At 47.4% G+C, this 16,648-nt stretch overlaps 1 protein-coding gene across 1 annotated transcript; it reads right to left on the bottom strand.

The window, feature by feature from the left end:
* Positions 1–3,367: 3,367 nt before the first annotated feature.
* On the bottom strand, positions 3,368–11,805 carry LOC308148599 (schwannomin-interacting protein 1-like; the record flags this gene model as incomplete). Its single annotated transcript, XM_080522080.1, has 7 exons — positions 11,547–11,805; positions 10,084–10,263; positions 4,780–4,886; positions 4,280–4,355; positions 4,082–4,177; positions 3,654–3,771; positions 3,368–3,462 (listed from the first exon to the last, which is right to left on the bottom strand). Exons 2-7 carry the CDS (start codon positions 10,255–10,257, stop codon positions 3,368–3,370), a joined length of 666 nt encoding a protein of 221 aa, XP_080378206.1. The 5' UTR covers positions 10,258–10,263; positions 11,547–11,805.
* Positions 11,806–16,648: the final 4,843 nt, after the last annotated feature.

Genomic DNA, 16,648 nt, shown 5'->3' with positions numbered 1-16,648 from the left:
TTTAAAAACTCACCATTAATAAGGATTCCTCCTGCAGTAAAGCAAGCTGCCGACTAAGCGCTTTATTCGAGGTGACTGAAAGCGCGACAGAAACCTTTATTCATTCACATCAGTCACACAGGTGGAGGAAAACTGTTGTAATTCCCATTAATTCCCATCAAATTCCATTGGAAAGTTTCCAACTTTGAAAATTCCCAGAATTTTGCAACCCTATATGTGAGCAACAACAAAAAAAGCTCAAAATACAGAGCTGGTTTCCCTTGGTGCACATGGTGCAAAAACGACACTATCCTACATGGCTGCACATGAAACATGCAGACATAAACAAAAACTAGACAAAACTACATATGAACAACACGAAACTGCTTAAACGTCCATAATCAACACAAAACTATACAAACACAACACATAGAATGCACAAAACAACTCATACCTACATAAACAACACACAATTATATAAACACTGTACATAAAATAGACGAAACTACACTAATCTACATAAGAAAAACCACACCGACCTACATAAACAACACAAAAGTACACAAGCATACGTTTTCCACTCAAATGACACACAAAGCAAAACTAAATAACACCAAGCTACACAAACATACACAAAACGTGACAAAACAACAGTGAACTGCATGAAAACGACATAAAAAATAAGACAAAACTAAAGAGCACCACACCAAATGAACAAAGAACTAAACACAAGCTACCAAAGAACACACAATGAAGAGAATTGCACAACAAAACAACACAAACCTATAAAACAAAATAACCTGCAAACTTTAAACGTCACCAATACAATCAGTATAAACACAAAGAGAAAAATTGGAAAGCCTTCCAAAATCTGTAGGAAACAACAAAATAGTACACAACTCAACACCTTCGACATTAAAAACAATCAATATGAAGGAAAAGTTCTTTTTTTTTTTCATTTTTAATTGAAAGTGTTAAACTCTACATGCATTAGTCATCACATAAACTGGCTTTACTTTGTTCTTTATAATTATATATTACAATTCATAAAATCAATAACACAAAATGTTTTTATTGTGAGAATATTTCATTTAATAGTTTTCTTTAATTCAAGGTGGAAAATGATCAGTCAAAATAAAACAAAACAGATAAAGACTCGCAGATTCTCCTCAAAAGATAAATATTTTATTACAAATAGTTTAAAAGATGAAACTTTAAAAAAAACAATCTGTATAAATATACACGTTCAATGAAGACAAATATATTTAGATATAATTAAATTAATATGGTAATAAAGTGAGATTAATATTCTGGAAGTGTGGCTGCAGTTCCACCTCTGTCCTGTGGTGGCAGCATTGAGTCCAACCTGTTTATCAAGCTGCTTTTCGATCTATCGACCTGCTTCTTCTCTCATCACTTCACAACATTCAAATATTTATTTCCTTTATAGAAAATGTAGTTCTAGTTTTGTTTTTGTTTTTGCAAATAACGCAAAAATCCAGAGACTCTCCCAACAATATTTCTCACACTCTTTGATTAAAACTGTGAAATTGGACATTTATCACACCAAAACTGAACCATTTCAGAGGTTTTTTTCTTCACAATTTTAACAAATAAATCAATACAATCCTGTCAGAGCAGAATTACACAATGAAAATGTCAAAAACTTGAGATTAAAAAGTGTTCTCCTCCTGCTATCTGGAGAACAGCTGTGGATTTCCTGACTGTCTGGATTATTTACACATAGAAATAGAACATACTGTACCGTTCAAGATTTAAAATCTATTTGATGTAAAATTTATTTGGATGAAATGTGTAGTTTTCCATAGTTCTGTGTTCTTTTGTGGGTTTTTTTTGTAGTTTTCTGTATTTTTATATGTAGGTTTTGTTGTCTTTGTCCTTCTGTGTTGTTTTGTGTAGCTTGTTGTATATTTTGTGTAGTTTTCTGTTGATTTTCTGGGGTTTCATGTAGGTTTGCGTTGTTTTGTATAATTCTGTGTGGTTTCTTTGTTAATAATTATCTGTAGTTGTGTTATTTTGTGTAGTTTTCGTGTACTTTCATGTTGCATTTTGTGTAGTTGTCTGCTTTGTCAGGTTTCTGTTTGAAAATGTTTTGTATTGTGTGTAGTTTTCTGTTTTTATAATGTTTTGCATAGATTTGTGTTATGTTTAGTTTTTGTGTTATTTTGTGAAGTTTTCTGTTATTCTTACAGCTGAAAATAAATCAAAAAATATGTTTTAAAAATGGGGATTTAACACAAAGGTTTGTAGTTTCATCAGATATTTACGAAACACCTTGCAAACTTATCTTTTGATGTTTTCATGTAAACATATTGTTAGAAAAACAATGATGAAATACAGAAATTGTGTGTTTTGAGTTATATTCTAAAATTAATCAATCTCAGACAAAACAATCAGTCGACGTGTGATAAATATGAAATCAGTTTTTGAAGTTAGCGTTTCTGATTGAAGAATCAAACAGGAAGTTATGACGGCTTCACAACAGTTCAGTAAGATAAGCCTGATCCGAACCTCCACCGATCAATTGAACAGCTTCAAACAGAAACACGTGTATGTGTGTGTGGTCACCAAAACAAAAGCATTTCTGCATCTGATTTTAGACTGAAGCACGAAATGTGTTAAAACGCCTAAAATCAAACAAACTGAGTTTGAACCTCTGGCAACTGCCAAACATCTCAAATGCTCACATTTCTAACGCCCCAACACCCAAACTACAGTTTTCAACTCTCAGGCCTCGTTTACCCGACACGTTTTCAAGTGAAAAACGCAGTTTTTTGCATTTTCATTTCAGAAAATTTCGCCTTTCCATGGAAACGTTTTGTGATGAAATCAAACACACGTCAGAGAGAGAGAACAATACACCATACACATTTGGCAATGAGAGTAGATGGACATTCGTAGGGACGGGCGACCGAATTGGCATGTTATTACGGTGACTGTCAAAATAAAAGTACCAAGTCCCCAGAGTAGCTGGACTAGGAGTCGTGACACTGGAGGAAACATTGTTCTCATTGTCCAGCGACGGAGCATGTTTAGAAACGTTGTGTTTTCAGTTGCTCTGAGCACCGTTGCCGTGGAAACGGACACCAAATCGCAACAGGTTTCTGGTTTTCACTTGAAAACATTGCCGTGCATATGGAACCTCAATGTTTCTTACGTCCTCCGAGTCTCTGCCGCTTTCCCGCATTTGGATTTGTCACTTTTGCGAAGTTAGCGGCGTCACTAATGTTAGCGTGCCCCGAGTAGAAGTTGAATTATCCCTTCTAAACGTGGAGGAAACCTGAAGTCTTGGCTTAGTTCCTTCAAAGCGTCCCGGTCTGCATGGTTCCCGGCGGTCCCTCGCAGCGCCCGCCCCCCCCCCCAGGGCTTAGGTCAGGTCCTGGACGTCCAGCAGCATGGCGTCCTGCTTCGTCCTCAGCTGGTCCCGGAGCAGCAGGTGTGTCACCAACTCAGAGCTCAGAGCTGGAAGACAACAGCGAGAGACGATAGAGGAGCTGCGGTATCGGCGAAGACATGCTGCGACGCCAAACCTGTCAATGTGGTAAACTCAGCGCTAGGCTAAGCCCGCCGCTACGCTAACCCCGCCGCTACGCTAACACTGCTCCACGCACTGCGAGTGAGACAAAAGTGGCGCCAAGAGAAAGTGTGTTCACCGTGAACGTCGCATTGGAGCCTCGCTCTCAAACTGCTGAGCTGAAGGACCGAACGCTGCTGCAGATCCCACGTGTCCACGTGCTTCCACCCAGAAGCACAGCTGCTGCAGGGGCCTCGCTGAAACACACACACACACACACACACACACACACACACACACACACACACACACACACACACACACACACACACACACACACACACACCTCACCAATTTTAAATACACTTTGGTCCCATAGCCCCCCCACCACACCAAATATGTCACACACACACACACACACACACACACACACACACACACACACACACACACACACACACACACACACACACACACACACACACACACACACACACACACACACACACACACACACACACACACACACACACACACACACACACACACACACACACACACACACACCTCCTCCCTCTGTTCAGACAGCAGCTGGTCCCGGAGCGCTCGCAGGGTTGAAACCACTTCCTGTTTCAGGCCGCTGTGTCCCGTTGCCACGGTAACCTGCAGGAAGTGACATCATGCGGGGGGGGGGGGGGGGGGGGGGGGCTTAGTGACCTTCGTCACCTGCAGGACAAGAAGTTTCCGGAAAGATGAAGGGCCGACCTTTCGGTGTGCTTCCGGCTCCTCTTCGTCACTCTCACTGTTGTTAATGAAGCAGAGCTGCAGGTTCCTCTGGAGGCTACACACACACACACACACACACACACACACACACACACACACACACACACACACACACACACACACACACACACACACACACACACACACACACACACACACACACACACACACACACACACACACACACACACACATTACTAGCTGTGATTAGCATGAGCTCATTTAAATAAATTAACAAAATGTTAACAGACCAGATTTTTATTCTGCAATTAATACAGTTAGATTCTGATGTGGTGTTTCACAGGGATCTATACTTGGGCCTCTACAGTTCTAAAGCTCTGTTAGTGTGAGACAACACTGAGTCTGCGGTGACTGCTGATGTTATATTTTGCATTTCTGGAAAACCATTCTCAGACTCATCAAGGATAGGGAACAACAGCAACAAACAGAAGCTTCATAAGGTGTCACTTTGTGTTCACCGTGACGTGACGACAGACACTCGACACCTCCTGAAGTCTTCCTCCTCCTCTTCCTCTTGGTCCCAGACGTCGCTCCACACTCCCCCCAGACTCAGCCCCGGCGCCCGCTGCAGGAACACAGACACTCCTTCAAACACAGACCCTGGTATTCGAGGACAAACTCAGACATGATGTCTTCAAACAGAACGACGTCCTCCTGGAGCATCGTCACCTCCTCTTGGAATGCGTCTCAGCTTCAACCTGCTGCAGACGTTAAACGGCCTTGAAGAAAAACTGTCTCAACCAAACAACCAAGGTTTGACCTCTTCCTGTCAGCTCGTGCAAAGATTCCGGATTCTTCCACAACTACCACAATTTTCATTTTACACACTTCCAAGGAGCTAAATCTGCTGCTGCTCTGCTAAACGTTCTGCTGCTGCTCTGTTAAACATTCTGCTGCTGCTCTGCTGAGGCTTCCGTCCACGTTTCCTGTCCATATGGGATTCGGCTGCGTCCACACGACATCATGAAAACAACTCAAAACAATGTAGTACATATGGCAGGCCTGGAGGTGGTGCTGTAACTCTGCCACAGAAATACACCACAGGTGTAGAAGAAAACACGGAGCATGCAAAAACAGAGAAATCCACATATCGTCTTATTAAAGCGACAAGCTTCTGCAGCTCGATCTGGAACAAGCAGTCCACCATTGTTGTTCAATGACGTAAAGGGGCTATGGTGTCAAGGGGTTATAGGCTCAAGGGGTAATAGAGTTGAGAGGTTATAGGGTCAAGGGGTTATAGGGTCAAAGGGCTATAGAGCCAAGAGGTTATAGGGTCGAGAGGTTATAGGGTCAAGGGGCTATAGGGTCAAAGGGTTATAGGGTCAAGGGGCTATAGAGCCAAGGGGTTACAGGGTCGAGAGGTTATAGGGTCAAGGGGCTATAGGGTCAAAGGGTTATAGGGTCAAGGGGCTATAGAGCCAAGGGGTTATAGGGTCGAGAGGTTATAGGGTCAAGGGGTTATAGGGTCAAGGGGCTATAGGGTCAAGGGGTTATAGGGTCAAGGGGCTATAGGGTCAAGGGGCTATAGGGTCAAGGGGTTATAGGGTCAAGGGGTTATAGGGTCAAGGAGCTATAGGGTCAAGGAGCTATAGGGTCAAGGGGCTATAGGGTCAAAGAGTTATAGGGTCAAGGGGCTATAGTGTCAAGGGGTTATAAGGTTGAGAGGTTATAGGGTCAAGGGGCTATAGTGTCTAGGGGCTATAGTGTCAAGGGGTTATAGGATCAAGGGGCTTTAGGGTCAACAGGTTATAGGGTCAAGGGGTTATAGGGTCAAGGGGCTATAGGGTCAAGGGACTATAGGGTCGAGAGGCGGTGCGATGACAACAGCAAAAATGCGCCTAATTCCTCCATTCGTCAAAGCTGAAGTAGGGTTTTAAAATGTCTTCACTCTGTGACTCTTCTCGTGCTTTTCCACCAAAAAGAACCAGGTCCTAATTCAGGACCAGTTCTTAACGGAGCTCCACCAAAGAACCGGTTCTTTTTCCACCGTTACTGGAGCCAAGTGAGAGCTACGTCATTACGTCACTCCAAAACGTGATACGTCACTTAATTATCTTGTTCACTCCTATTATTAATTTCACTGATTATATTGTTCCAACACTTTATTTAAATTTTTTTCTCAATAACCACTCCGGGGCTCCGTATTCGTTGTAGTTTTCAGAAAGTCAGTTCAGCGTCTCTTCTGCCTTGTAAGTAGCGAAAACTCCGGCAGTAACTCCAATGATGTGTCTGGCTCCAGTCTGAGTCCAGCCTGGCTCCGGTCTGGCTCCAGTCTGAGTCCAGTCTGGCTCCAGTCTGGTTCCAGTCTGACTCCAGCCTGACTCCAGCCTGACTCCAGCCTGGCTCCAGCCTGGCTCCAGTCTGGCTCCAGTCTTAGTCCAGTCTGACTCCAGCCTGACTCCAGTCTGACTCCAGCCTGACTCCAGCCTGGCTCCAGTCTGGCTCCAGTCTGAGTCCAGCCTGGCTCCCGTCTGGTTCCAGTCTGACTCCAGCCTGACTCCAGTCTGGCTCCAGTCTGACTCCAGTCTGACTCCAGCCTGGCTCCAGTCTGGCTCCAGTCTGACTCCAGTCTGGCTCCAGTCTGACTCCAGTCTGGCTCCAGCCTGGCTCCAGTCTGGCTCCAGTCTTAGTCCAGTCTGGCTCCAGTCTGACTCCAGTCTGACTCCAGTCTGACTCCAGTCTGACTCCAGCCTGGCTCCAGCCTGGCTCCAGTCTGACTCCAGTCTGACTCCAGTCTGGCTCCAGTCTGACTCCAGTCTGGCTCCAGCCTGGCTCCAGTCTGACTCCAGTCTGGCTCCAGTCTGGCTCCAGCCTGGCTCCAGTCTGACTCCAGTCTGGCTCCAGTCTGACTCCAGTCTGGCTCCAGCCTGGCTCCAGTCTGGCTCCAGTCTTAGTCCAGTCTGGCTCCAGTCTGGCTCCAGCCTGGCTCCAGCCTGGCTCCAGTCTGACTCCAGCCTGGCTCCAGCCTGGCTCCAGTCTGACTCCAGTCTGACTCCAGTCTTAGTCCAGTCTGGCTCCAGTCTGACTCCAGTCTGGCTCCAGCCTGGCTCCAGTCTGACTCCAGCCTGGCTCCAGTCTGACTCCAGTCTGACTCCAGTCTGACTCCAGCCTAGCTCCAGTCTGACTCCAGTCTGACTCCAGTCTGGCTCCAGCCTGGCTCCAGTCTGGCTCCAGTCTGGCTCCAGTCTTAGTCCAGTCTGGCTCCAGTCTGGCTCCAGTCTGACTCCAGTCTGACTCCAGTCTGGCTCCAGCCTGGCTCCAGTCTGACTCCAGTCTGGCTCCAGTCTGACTCCAGCCTGGCTCCAGCCTGGCTCCAGTCTGACTCCAGCCTGACTCCAGTCTGACTCCAGCCTAGCTCCAGTCTGGCTCCAGTCTGACTCCAGCCTGGCTCCAGCCTGGCTCCAGTCTGACTCCAGTCTGGCTCCAGTCTGGCTCCAGCCTGGCTCCAGTCTGACTCCAGTCTGACTCCAGTCTGACTCCAGCCTGGCTCCAGCCTGGCTCCAGCCTGGCTCCAGTCTGGCTCCAGTCTGGCTCCAGTCTGACTCCAGCCTGACTCCAGCCTGGCTCCAGCCTGGCTCCAGTCTGACTCCAGCCTGGCTCCAGTCTGGCTCCAGTCTGACTCCAGCCTGGCTCCAGTCTGACTCCAGTCTGACTCCAGTCTGACTCCAGCCTGGCTCCAGTCTGACTCCAGTCTGACTCCAGTCTGACTCCAGCCTAGCTCCAGTCTGACTCCAGTCTGACTCCAGTCTGGCTCCAGCCTGGCTCCAGTCTGGCTCCAGTCTGGCTCCAGTCTTAGTCCAGTCTGGCTCCAGTCTGACTCCAGCCTGGCTCCAGCCTGGCTCCAGTCTGACTCCAGCCTGACTCCAGTCTGACTCCAGCCTAGCTCCAGTCTGGCTCCAGCCTGGCTCCAGTCTGACTCCAGTCTGGCTCCAGCCTGGCTCCAGTCTGACTCCAGTCTGACTCCAGCCTGGCTCCAGCCTGGCTCCAGCCTGGCTCCAGCCTGGCTCCAGTCTGGCTCCAGTCTGACTCCAGTCTGACTCCAGTCTGGCTCCAGCCTGGCTCCAGTCTGGCTCCAGCCTGACTCCAGCCTGGCTCCAGCCTGGCTCCAGCCTGGCTCCAGTCTGACTCCAGTCTGGCTCCAGCCTGGCTCCAGTCTGGCTCCAGTCTGGCTCCAGTCTGGCTCCAGTCTGGCTCCAGTCTGGCTCCAGTCTGGCTCCAGTCTGACTCCAGCCTGGCTCCAGCCTGGCTCCAGTCTGGCTCCAGTCTGGCTCCAGTCTGGCTCCAGTCTGGCTCCAGTCTGGCTCCAGTCTGGCTCCAGCCTGGCTCCAGCCTGGCTCCAGCCTGGCTCCAGTCTGGCTCCAGTCTGGCTCCAGTCTGACTCCAGCCTGGCTCCAGTCTGGCTCCAGTCTGGCTCCAGTCTTAGTCCAGTCTGGCTCCAGTCTGACTCCAGTCTGACTCCAGTCTGGCTCCAGTCTGGCTCCAGTCTGGCTCCAGTCTTAGTCCAGTCTGGCTCCAGTCTGACTCCAGTCTGACTCCAGTCTGACTCCAGTCTGACTCCAGTCTGGCTCCAGTCTGGCTCCAGTCTGGCTCCAGTCTTAGTCCAGTCTGGCTCCAGTCTGACTCCAGCCTGGCTCCAGCCTGGCTCCAGTCTGGCTCCAGTCTGGCTCCAGTCTGACTCCAGTCTGACTCCAGCCTGACTCCAGTCTGACTCCAGCCTGACTCCAGTCTGACTCCAGCCTGGCTCCAGTCTGACTCCAGTCTGGCTCCAGCCTGGCTCCAGTCTGGCTCCAGTCTGGCTCCAGTCTTAGTCCAGTCTGGCTCCAGTCTTAGTCCAGTCTGGCTCCAGTCTGACTCCAGTCTGGCTCCAGCCTGGCTCCAGTCTGACTCCAGTCTGACTCCAGTCTGGCTCCAGTCTGACTCCAGTCTGGCTCCAGTCTGACTCCAGCCTGGCTCCAGTCTGGCTCCAGTCTGGCTCCAGTCTGGCTCCAGTCTGACTCCAGTCTGACTCCAGTCTGACTCCAGTCTTAGTCCAGTCTTAGTCCAGTCTGGCTCCAGTCTGACTCCAGTCTGACTCCAGTCTGGCTCCAGTCTGGCTCCAGTCTGGCTCCAGTCTGGCTCCAGTCTTAGTCCAGTCTGGCTCCAGTCTGACTCCAGCCTGGCTCCAGCCTGGCTCCAGTCTGGCTCCAGTCTGGCTCCAGTCTGACTCCAGTCTGACTCCAGTCTGACTCCAGCCTGGCTCCAGCCTGGCTCCAGCCTGGCTCCAGCCTGGCTCCAGTCTGGCTCCAGTCTGACTCCAGTCTGGCTCCAGCCTGGCTCCAGTCTGACTCCAGTCTGACTCCAGCCTGGCTCCAGCCTGGCTCCAGCCTGGCTCCAGTCTGGCTCCAGTCTGACTCCAGTCTGACTCCAGCCTGGCTCCAGCCTGGCTCCAGTCTGGCTCCAGCCTGGCTCCAGTCTGGTTCCAGTCTGGTTCCTCTCTGGCCCAGGAAAGAAGTGGAGCCAGTGAGGCCCCAGTTTAGCCCCGGATAAGAACTGGCTTTGGCGGTGGAAAGACAAACAACCGGTGCTAACTCCTGCCCTGGACCAGAACTAGAACCTGGTTCTTTCCGGGGGATAAGTCCCCTTCCAGAATTTCAGGCTTCATTTGCTGTTCTCTGGTTGTAAAAAGCTCAGAAAACAAACAGACTTCATTGACCCTCCTGAGAAGGCAGACGACCCAATGCCTGATGGGAAATGTAGTTTTAAAAAAAAGAAAAGAGAGTCACCTTGTCCCGCTCCTTCCTTTCCTGCTCCTGTTTCTCCAGCTGAGCTATCCGCTCACTCAGCTGCTCCCAGTGCATGATGGGAAGGTCCTGGAAGTCCACAGAGGACGCAGCTGCATCGTGATGAAGATGAAGCTCCTCCTCCTCTTCCTCCCCGGTGTCTTTCCCTCCCTCCATCCTCGTCTGTATCAACCGACAAGTCACAGAAAGTAAACCACCAGCAAAACAAAGGCTGAAAAGGTTTGAAATCGCACAAAAACTGGGGTTTAAACCAGCTCCTTTGGGTTTTTTTATGTTTAACAAAATGCTAACATTAAAGGCTGATCGCAAAACCGCATTCAAACTTGTTGCTGGTGTTTATTTTCTGGTCAAAATGAGTAATTTGGCACTAAGTTTGTCAGTGACGCTGCAGGTTTTAGCTCCGGGTGCAAGGCGAGACACTTCAGCAAACATCCACATGATAGAGCATCTTCCTCCCTGGAACTGATGAAGTTATTGAGAGACTCAGTGATCAAACTGACCCCGACAGTGCTGAGAGCCCAGCTGATATACCTCACTAGCAGTACCACAGCAACTTTGTCAACCAACTGGTTACTTTTTAATTAGTTGCAAGTAGAGTAACAACAGTCTCTGAAAAGGAACTGGCAGACCTACGGTGGCCCAGAAGGGTCAATGCGACAGCAAACGTCACAATGCAAAGGCCACAATGGAGTTTAACGCGCGAATAAAGTGTGCAGCGGTCAGGAGGTGCGACTTTGTTCACGGGGGGACAATATACGCTGACGGACTATTGTCATTATAGGAAAGATCAACGAAACACGACGGTTACCAACGTTACTACTTTGTGGAAACACATAACGACATTACTTTAGTTACATTTACTTATTTTTTAGTTACATTTCGATAAATCGGTAATTAAAATAGTCCCCTGGAAACAAAGCCTGTCCCTTCTGGGCCACCGTACAGACCAGAATATGTATATTATATATGAAATACTTTGTCTGCATGACTCACTAGTGCCCCCCACAGCACAAAGGCGGGACAGCAGGAATCCTCCATGTACCTTCACGATATTCAACATGTGGCCCCTAAAACCAAAGCAAAAGTGTAAAACGGTAACTTTAATATTTCTGTGAAAGCAGGAGGGCTGCACCAGTGATGATTTTAACTGGCTCAAGTTGTTTTAAAAAAAGACGTTTCTTTATATTGGAACTTTTTCCACGATGCGTTTGCAGCTTCTTGCAATAAAAGGAAGCTTGTCTGAAATGAGAAGTTCCTGCTGTTTTTCCACAATCAGCTGTGAGATGTACGGTTTCCTGTTGTCCCATAAATATGAACATCCTCTCTTAAACCTGCTTGTTAAAGTGTTTTCATTTGCTCCACAAAACCTTGAAATAGCGGGTGGAACTTCTCACTGCGGGTTCAAACGCGTCCTCCGGAGGGGGAGCTGCTCTCTTGACACCCACCTTCCAGTCACATCCAGGCGGCTCCGGACCTCCGCGACATGCCGCCGACCCGCCGCCCGCCGCCCGGTGCGTCTCCGCCGGCCTGCGGGAGACGGAAGAGCCGCTGAGCGGAGCTCCGAGCGAAGAAGCGGGGCGGTGTGGAGGCGCCGGGGGGGCTCACAACATGGACACTGTGTTCAGCCACGAACATGGAGAAAGTCGCTTCAAAACACGGAGACGGATTAAAAAGTAGATAAAAAGCAGGAGAAGGGAGTGAAGGAGGCCGGACTGTCCCTCCTCCTCCTCTTCTCCTCCCCCACTCCTCCTCTTTAGCCTCTTTAAACTTCAACAGCTTGAAATCTGACAGGTTTATTACTGTTTTTGTTTTTGTTTTTTTTACAGTTTTCTGTCCGTCTTGGACATTTCATAAAGAGTTTGATGCAGATGTTTTAGCCCGTTTTTCTTCTTCTTTTTTTTTTTTTGTTTTCTTTTCTCCAGACGTTTAACTGGTTTTTACCGTTTCACTTTATTTTGAGTTCTTTTATCTTCCAATGAGCAGGTTTCTGGCTCTTGTTTAGGTGCACAACGTTTCACGTGAAAACAAAGATTCACCTTTACACAGCCAGTTTAAAAAAACAAAACAAAGAAATAAAAGCCCATTAATGCAGAAACTGTACAAAAGCTGAAAACGATGTGGTTTCATGTTGGGCCACTAGTAGGCGCTGTTTTACGTTTCATTTGTTTTTTTTGTAATGGAACCACGGATGTGTGCAGATGTAATTCCCTGTAATTCCTTAATAATGGAATTACAGGGAATTTCATATGAAAACATGACCAAGTTGTATTGTTATTAAGGTGACTGTCAAAATAAAACTACCAAGTCCCAGGAGGCTATGGACTGGGAGTCCATGACACTCTGTCCATCGTCTCGTGCTGAATAATTATTTATCTATAGCCGTGGTGCATATGCACAGTATTAGCATTTGCAAAAAGATGTATTTGCTCCCATTACCATGGAGTCGGAGTGTTTTCAAAAAGTTTCACCTTGGGAGCCGTTTTCAGAAAGTTGTTTTCAGTTACTCTGAGCAACATTGTTGTGTAACCCGCATAATGCAATTTTACTTGAAAACAATGTTGTGTAAATAGGGTCAACGTTGTTTTAGCCCGTTTTTTCCCCATCCAGGCCTTTAGCTTTTTTCCTTCTTACTATTTAAAAAAAATATTATTTGATTTCACAGATAGTTGAGGCACATTAACTGCAAGTATCAAATAATTTATAAGATAAAAATATCACATGCACACCTTAGAAATTACAAATCAATCCATCTGCAGTTAGCTGGCAACTCTAAAGTTCCTGTTCCTCTGTTTTTAATGAACTCAAACAGAAAAATAGTTATTTTAACATTTTTAAGAACACTCAAAAATGTAAATCGCATTCTCAGGTGTTACTGAATGTTAGCAAGAACGTAAGGTGACATGAAGGAACAATATTTGATATTTCTATATAATGATCGTTGGAAATGGGGGGAAAACCAAGGAAATTGTTGAGTCGCTCTGATTATTGCGCCACAAATTTCTGAAGGGACTGAAAAGTAGCCTGAAAATACGTAGAAAGCTGCTGAATGTGATCCCAAAGTCTTCACAATTAAACCTTTTCACAATTTTGATTATTGAAGTTTTGAAGACTTTTTGAGTTGTGCCCAGCTGAAGTTTACCCCCGCGGCCAGAGGGGGCGGTGTCCCCCGCCCCTCTCTGAGCTGCGGTTCCCCGAGCGGCCACACCGCGTCGCTGTTTCCCCGCCTGGCGCGCTGAGTCTCTATTTGTTGAAGGACTATGTTGTAAAAATCTTTCAAACTGTTAATTTTTGCGGACTCTTCGGCTCCCCGGTGCTCCGCTCGCTGGTACCGGGGCCTGAGTGACGGCGTCTCGCCGTGGACCGGCCGCCCGGCCAGGCTCGCTCCGCCTCGGGCTGCTGCTTAGCGGTTTTCTGACTCTTGACTGGAGCTTTTTTTTTTTTTTCTTTTTTTATAACTGAAGTTAGCTCAACAGCTAACCCCAAAAGTCACGTCAGCTGTGCGGGGAAGAATTAAAAGTTTCCCGGAGCGGAGGAACGGCCGGCCCGGTGGCGAAGCGGCGGACTTATTTAACTTTGTCCCGGGTGTTTTTGCGCTCGGTTCGTGTTTTGAGCCGCTTTTACGCAGTCAAAAAATTGTGGCGAGAGACGGCGGCGAGTGACGCGCAGCTGCGGGTAATAAATGACGCTCCGGCCGGCAGTCACGCGCGGATAAGCTGGTTTTATCGGAGGGAGATGTGGTAAAGGGTGGCGGCGGCCTCGGTGTTCAGCCCGTGGACTCGGGGGGGCTCCGGGTTTGCTGCTAGCGAGGCCTGCGGGTCGGGCTTCTACCGGGCTCGAGTAGAACCCCGACGCCGCCGTCGAGAGGTCGAAGGCCGGCAGCTGGCGCCGCCGCAGCCGGGCCTGCGTGCAGCGGTATGGAGCGGATGGAGGTGGACCAGTGCGCAGGCGCAGGAGGCGGGGCGCTTCGGAGGTCCAACAGCGCCCCCATGATCACGAGTGTCAGGTCAGTGGTACTACACCCAAAGGAGTCACGCCGAGCCCCGTTCAGGAAACATCCGCTTTAAAAGAAAAACGTGTCCACAGAAAAGTGGAAGTCACAAACGGCACAAAGAAAAGAGTTTTCTTTAAGGATAACAGACACTCTTCAATTCGGCTGAATTATACATAATACCAAGTAAAAATTAATGTTTAAACACTAAACTCACTGTAATTAAAGATAAAATACGACGTCGGCCAGCAGGGATATTTCAGTTATCACAACAGCAAATCAGAAAGTACAAAATATGTTTGATATGCATTTACACAGGCTTTTCTCCCTTAAAACAAATGGTAATGTATCACATTTCACAACTGTGACGCACAAAGTTGTTGCACATTGAGTTACATTTGGAGCGTGAAAAGTGAACAGTAAATGATCATTAATGATAATTATTGATCTTTAATTATAGGGATGCCACATATTATAGTTGATCTCTGTTTACTTTTAAGTGAACAGTTTAAAATCTCAAAAGTACAATACTTGGTGAATGTGAAGCTCGATCTATCAGCGGATTATTCACAGTTCTGAATTGTGCTGCAGAAAAAGTTGTCAAACTTTCAGTCTTGCATGACCAGTTTTTACCACAAGGTGGCACAGTGAGTCAGTGAGAACAGACGAGATGCTACAGTGACTTACCACATTGTGTGTTAACCCTGCATGTCAACATTGCTTAAAAGTTACTTGCACATTGCATGAACCTTGTGGGAACGTTGTGCGAAACTTGCGTTAAGTTGCATTGAGCGTGTGGATGTTGTAGGAGAAAGTAACCCCAGAGGCCATTGCGCGTCGACGTCGTGCATGAACGTCGCATTAACGTTGTTGCATGAACATTGTGTGAAGGGATGCGTGAAGGTTCTGAGCCTGTCCTTCGTCCTCTCTGGCAGTGACGGGACGGCGGTCTTCACTCCCGTGTCGTCGGCTCGATACCGACGCAGCAGCGTGTCCATCAACCCCAGCGTCCCCTCACAGGTGTGCAGCCACGTTTCAGCTCCTCCTAACAGTACGATGACCACCGGGCAGAATCCAACACAAACGTGATTTTTATGTTTTTGCAGTAAATTGCAGTGGAGTCGCATGTTTCTTGTAAGTGCGGATTAATATAACAATACTGCAGCACTTTACTTCGTCCACATTTTGTTAGGCTACAGCTCGAGGTGGGCGATGTGGCTAAAATATATCGGAATCTTTTAATAATAAAGTCACAATCACAAACCGATGTGCACCCCCACACACACACATACTTCAATTTAAAGAGTTTGTGCAATTGTTGCCACCAAAAGGTAAACAACAACACTGTGATAAATGGCTCTCTTGTGGTAGCTTTCACATGATCAGTGAAACATGAACAGGAAAAGTCAAATCAACAATACGAAACACAATCACAAATAACTCAAATAATACTTGACAGGTATTTATTTCCGATGGGAAAAATAAAAATGTCAACTGTTAAACTAAGGAAATTCAACAAAATATTATCTGATAGTCATTTTAAAAATAATTTAAGTATACCAAAACACTAAATAGTGTATAGAAAAGAGTTCAATTGAAATGCAAACTTTAAGTAACTGAGGTTCTCGCTTGAAGTGCAGATGTTCAGTCGTCAAACTCTAAAGTCTGAAATCGGACTATTAAAAACTCCCAACAGCTTAAGAACACATTACTGCTCAGACATCTGACACACAGTTTTATGAACCGTCACTGTGCGCACAGTTTGCAAATCACAGTTGTTTGCGCTTTGTCGTCCAGGACAAAACCAAAGTGTCTCCACACGATGGATGTGGAGTTTCTTTTCGGGGCCAAGTCCCCGTTTCGCCTTCAGCCACGATTCCTCGCCACTCAACCAAAAGAGCTCGTAATTCACTATGACGGGTTGGGCTGAGCGTCTGCGCTTCTCCACGCCTATCTTCTTTGACCCGGCTCGCCTTTTATGCTTTTTTTTTTTAACGCTGACCCGCTACGACCTGCTTACGAGCGTCAGGAGGTCTCCGAGCCACGGATACCACTGGTGTTTCAGATGACCTGGTTTCCCTGCTAGCTGGTGACCGGCTCCCTTGAGCGTCACCTTTACAAAGCAGACGTTTAAAAACCCAACCAGAGTCCGTAGCTGTCCTGGCGAACGCCGTTTAAACCGCATTTCCATTGAAGTTGAAAGAGGAATGTGACAATGCGGGCGAAGTTTTTGGGGGGGGAAGTGTTTGCACGTTCAATAAAAACAAAGGGAATTAAATCACAGGTCCAGAAATATTCACAGGCGCTTCTCAGCACTAAAATGAATTCAGAGAAACTTTTCTCACTCGTCGCTCCTCCTCACCTCTCTGTTCCTCGCCCAGCAGCTCGTCTCTCTCTCTCCGTTCTCTCTGACTGCAGACAGACTGGAGCAGAAGAAGCAGGTGAGCGTACACACACACACACACACACACACACACACACACACACACTCAGTTTTTGTTTTCTGTCTGTTATATGCCTCCTGATGATAGAATAACCCCCCCCCATGCAAAAAAAAAA

This window comes from Blennius ocellaris (genome assembly GCF_963422515.1).
Source record: "Blennius ocellaris genome assembly, contig: SCAFFOLD_265, whole genome shotgun sequence".
Taxonomy (NCBI): Eukaryota; Metazoa; Chordata; class Actinopteri; order Blenniiformes; family Blenniidae; genus Blennius; species Blennius ocellaris.
This window is presented reverse-complemented; position numbering and strand designations above follow the sequence as displayed.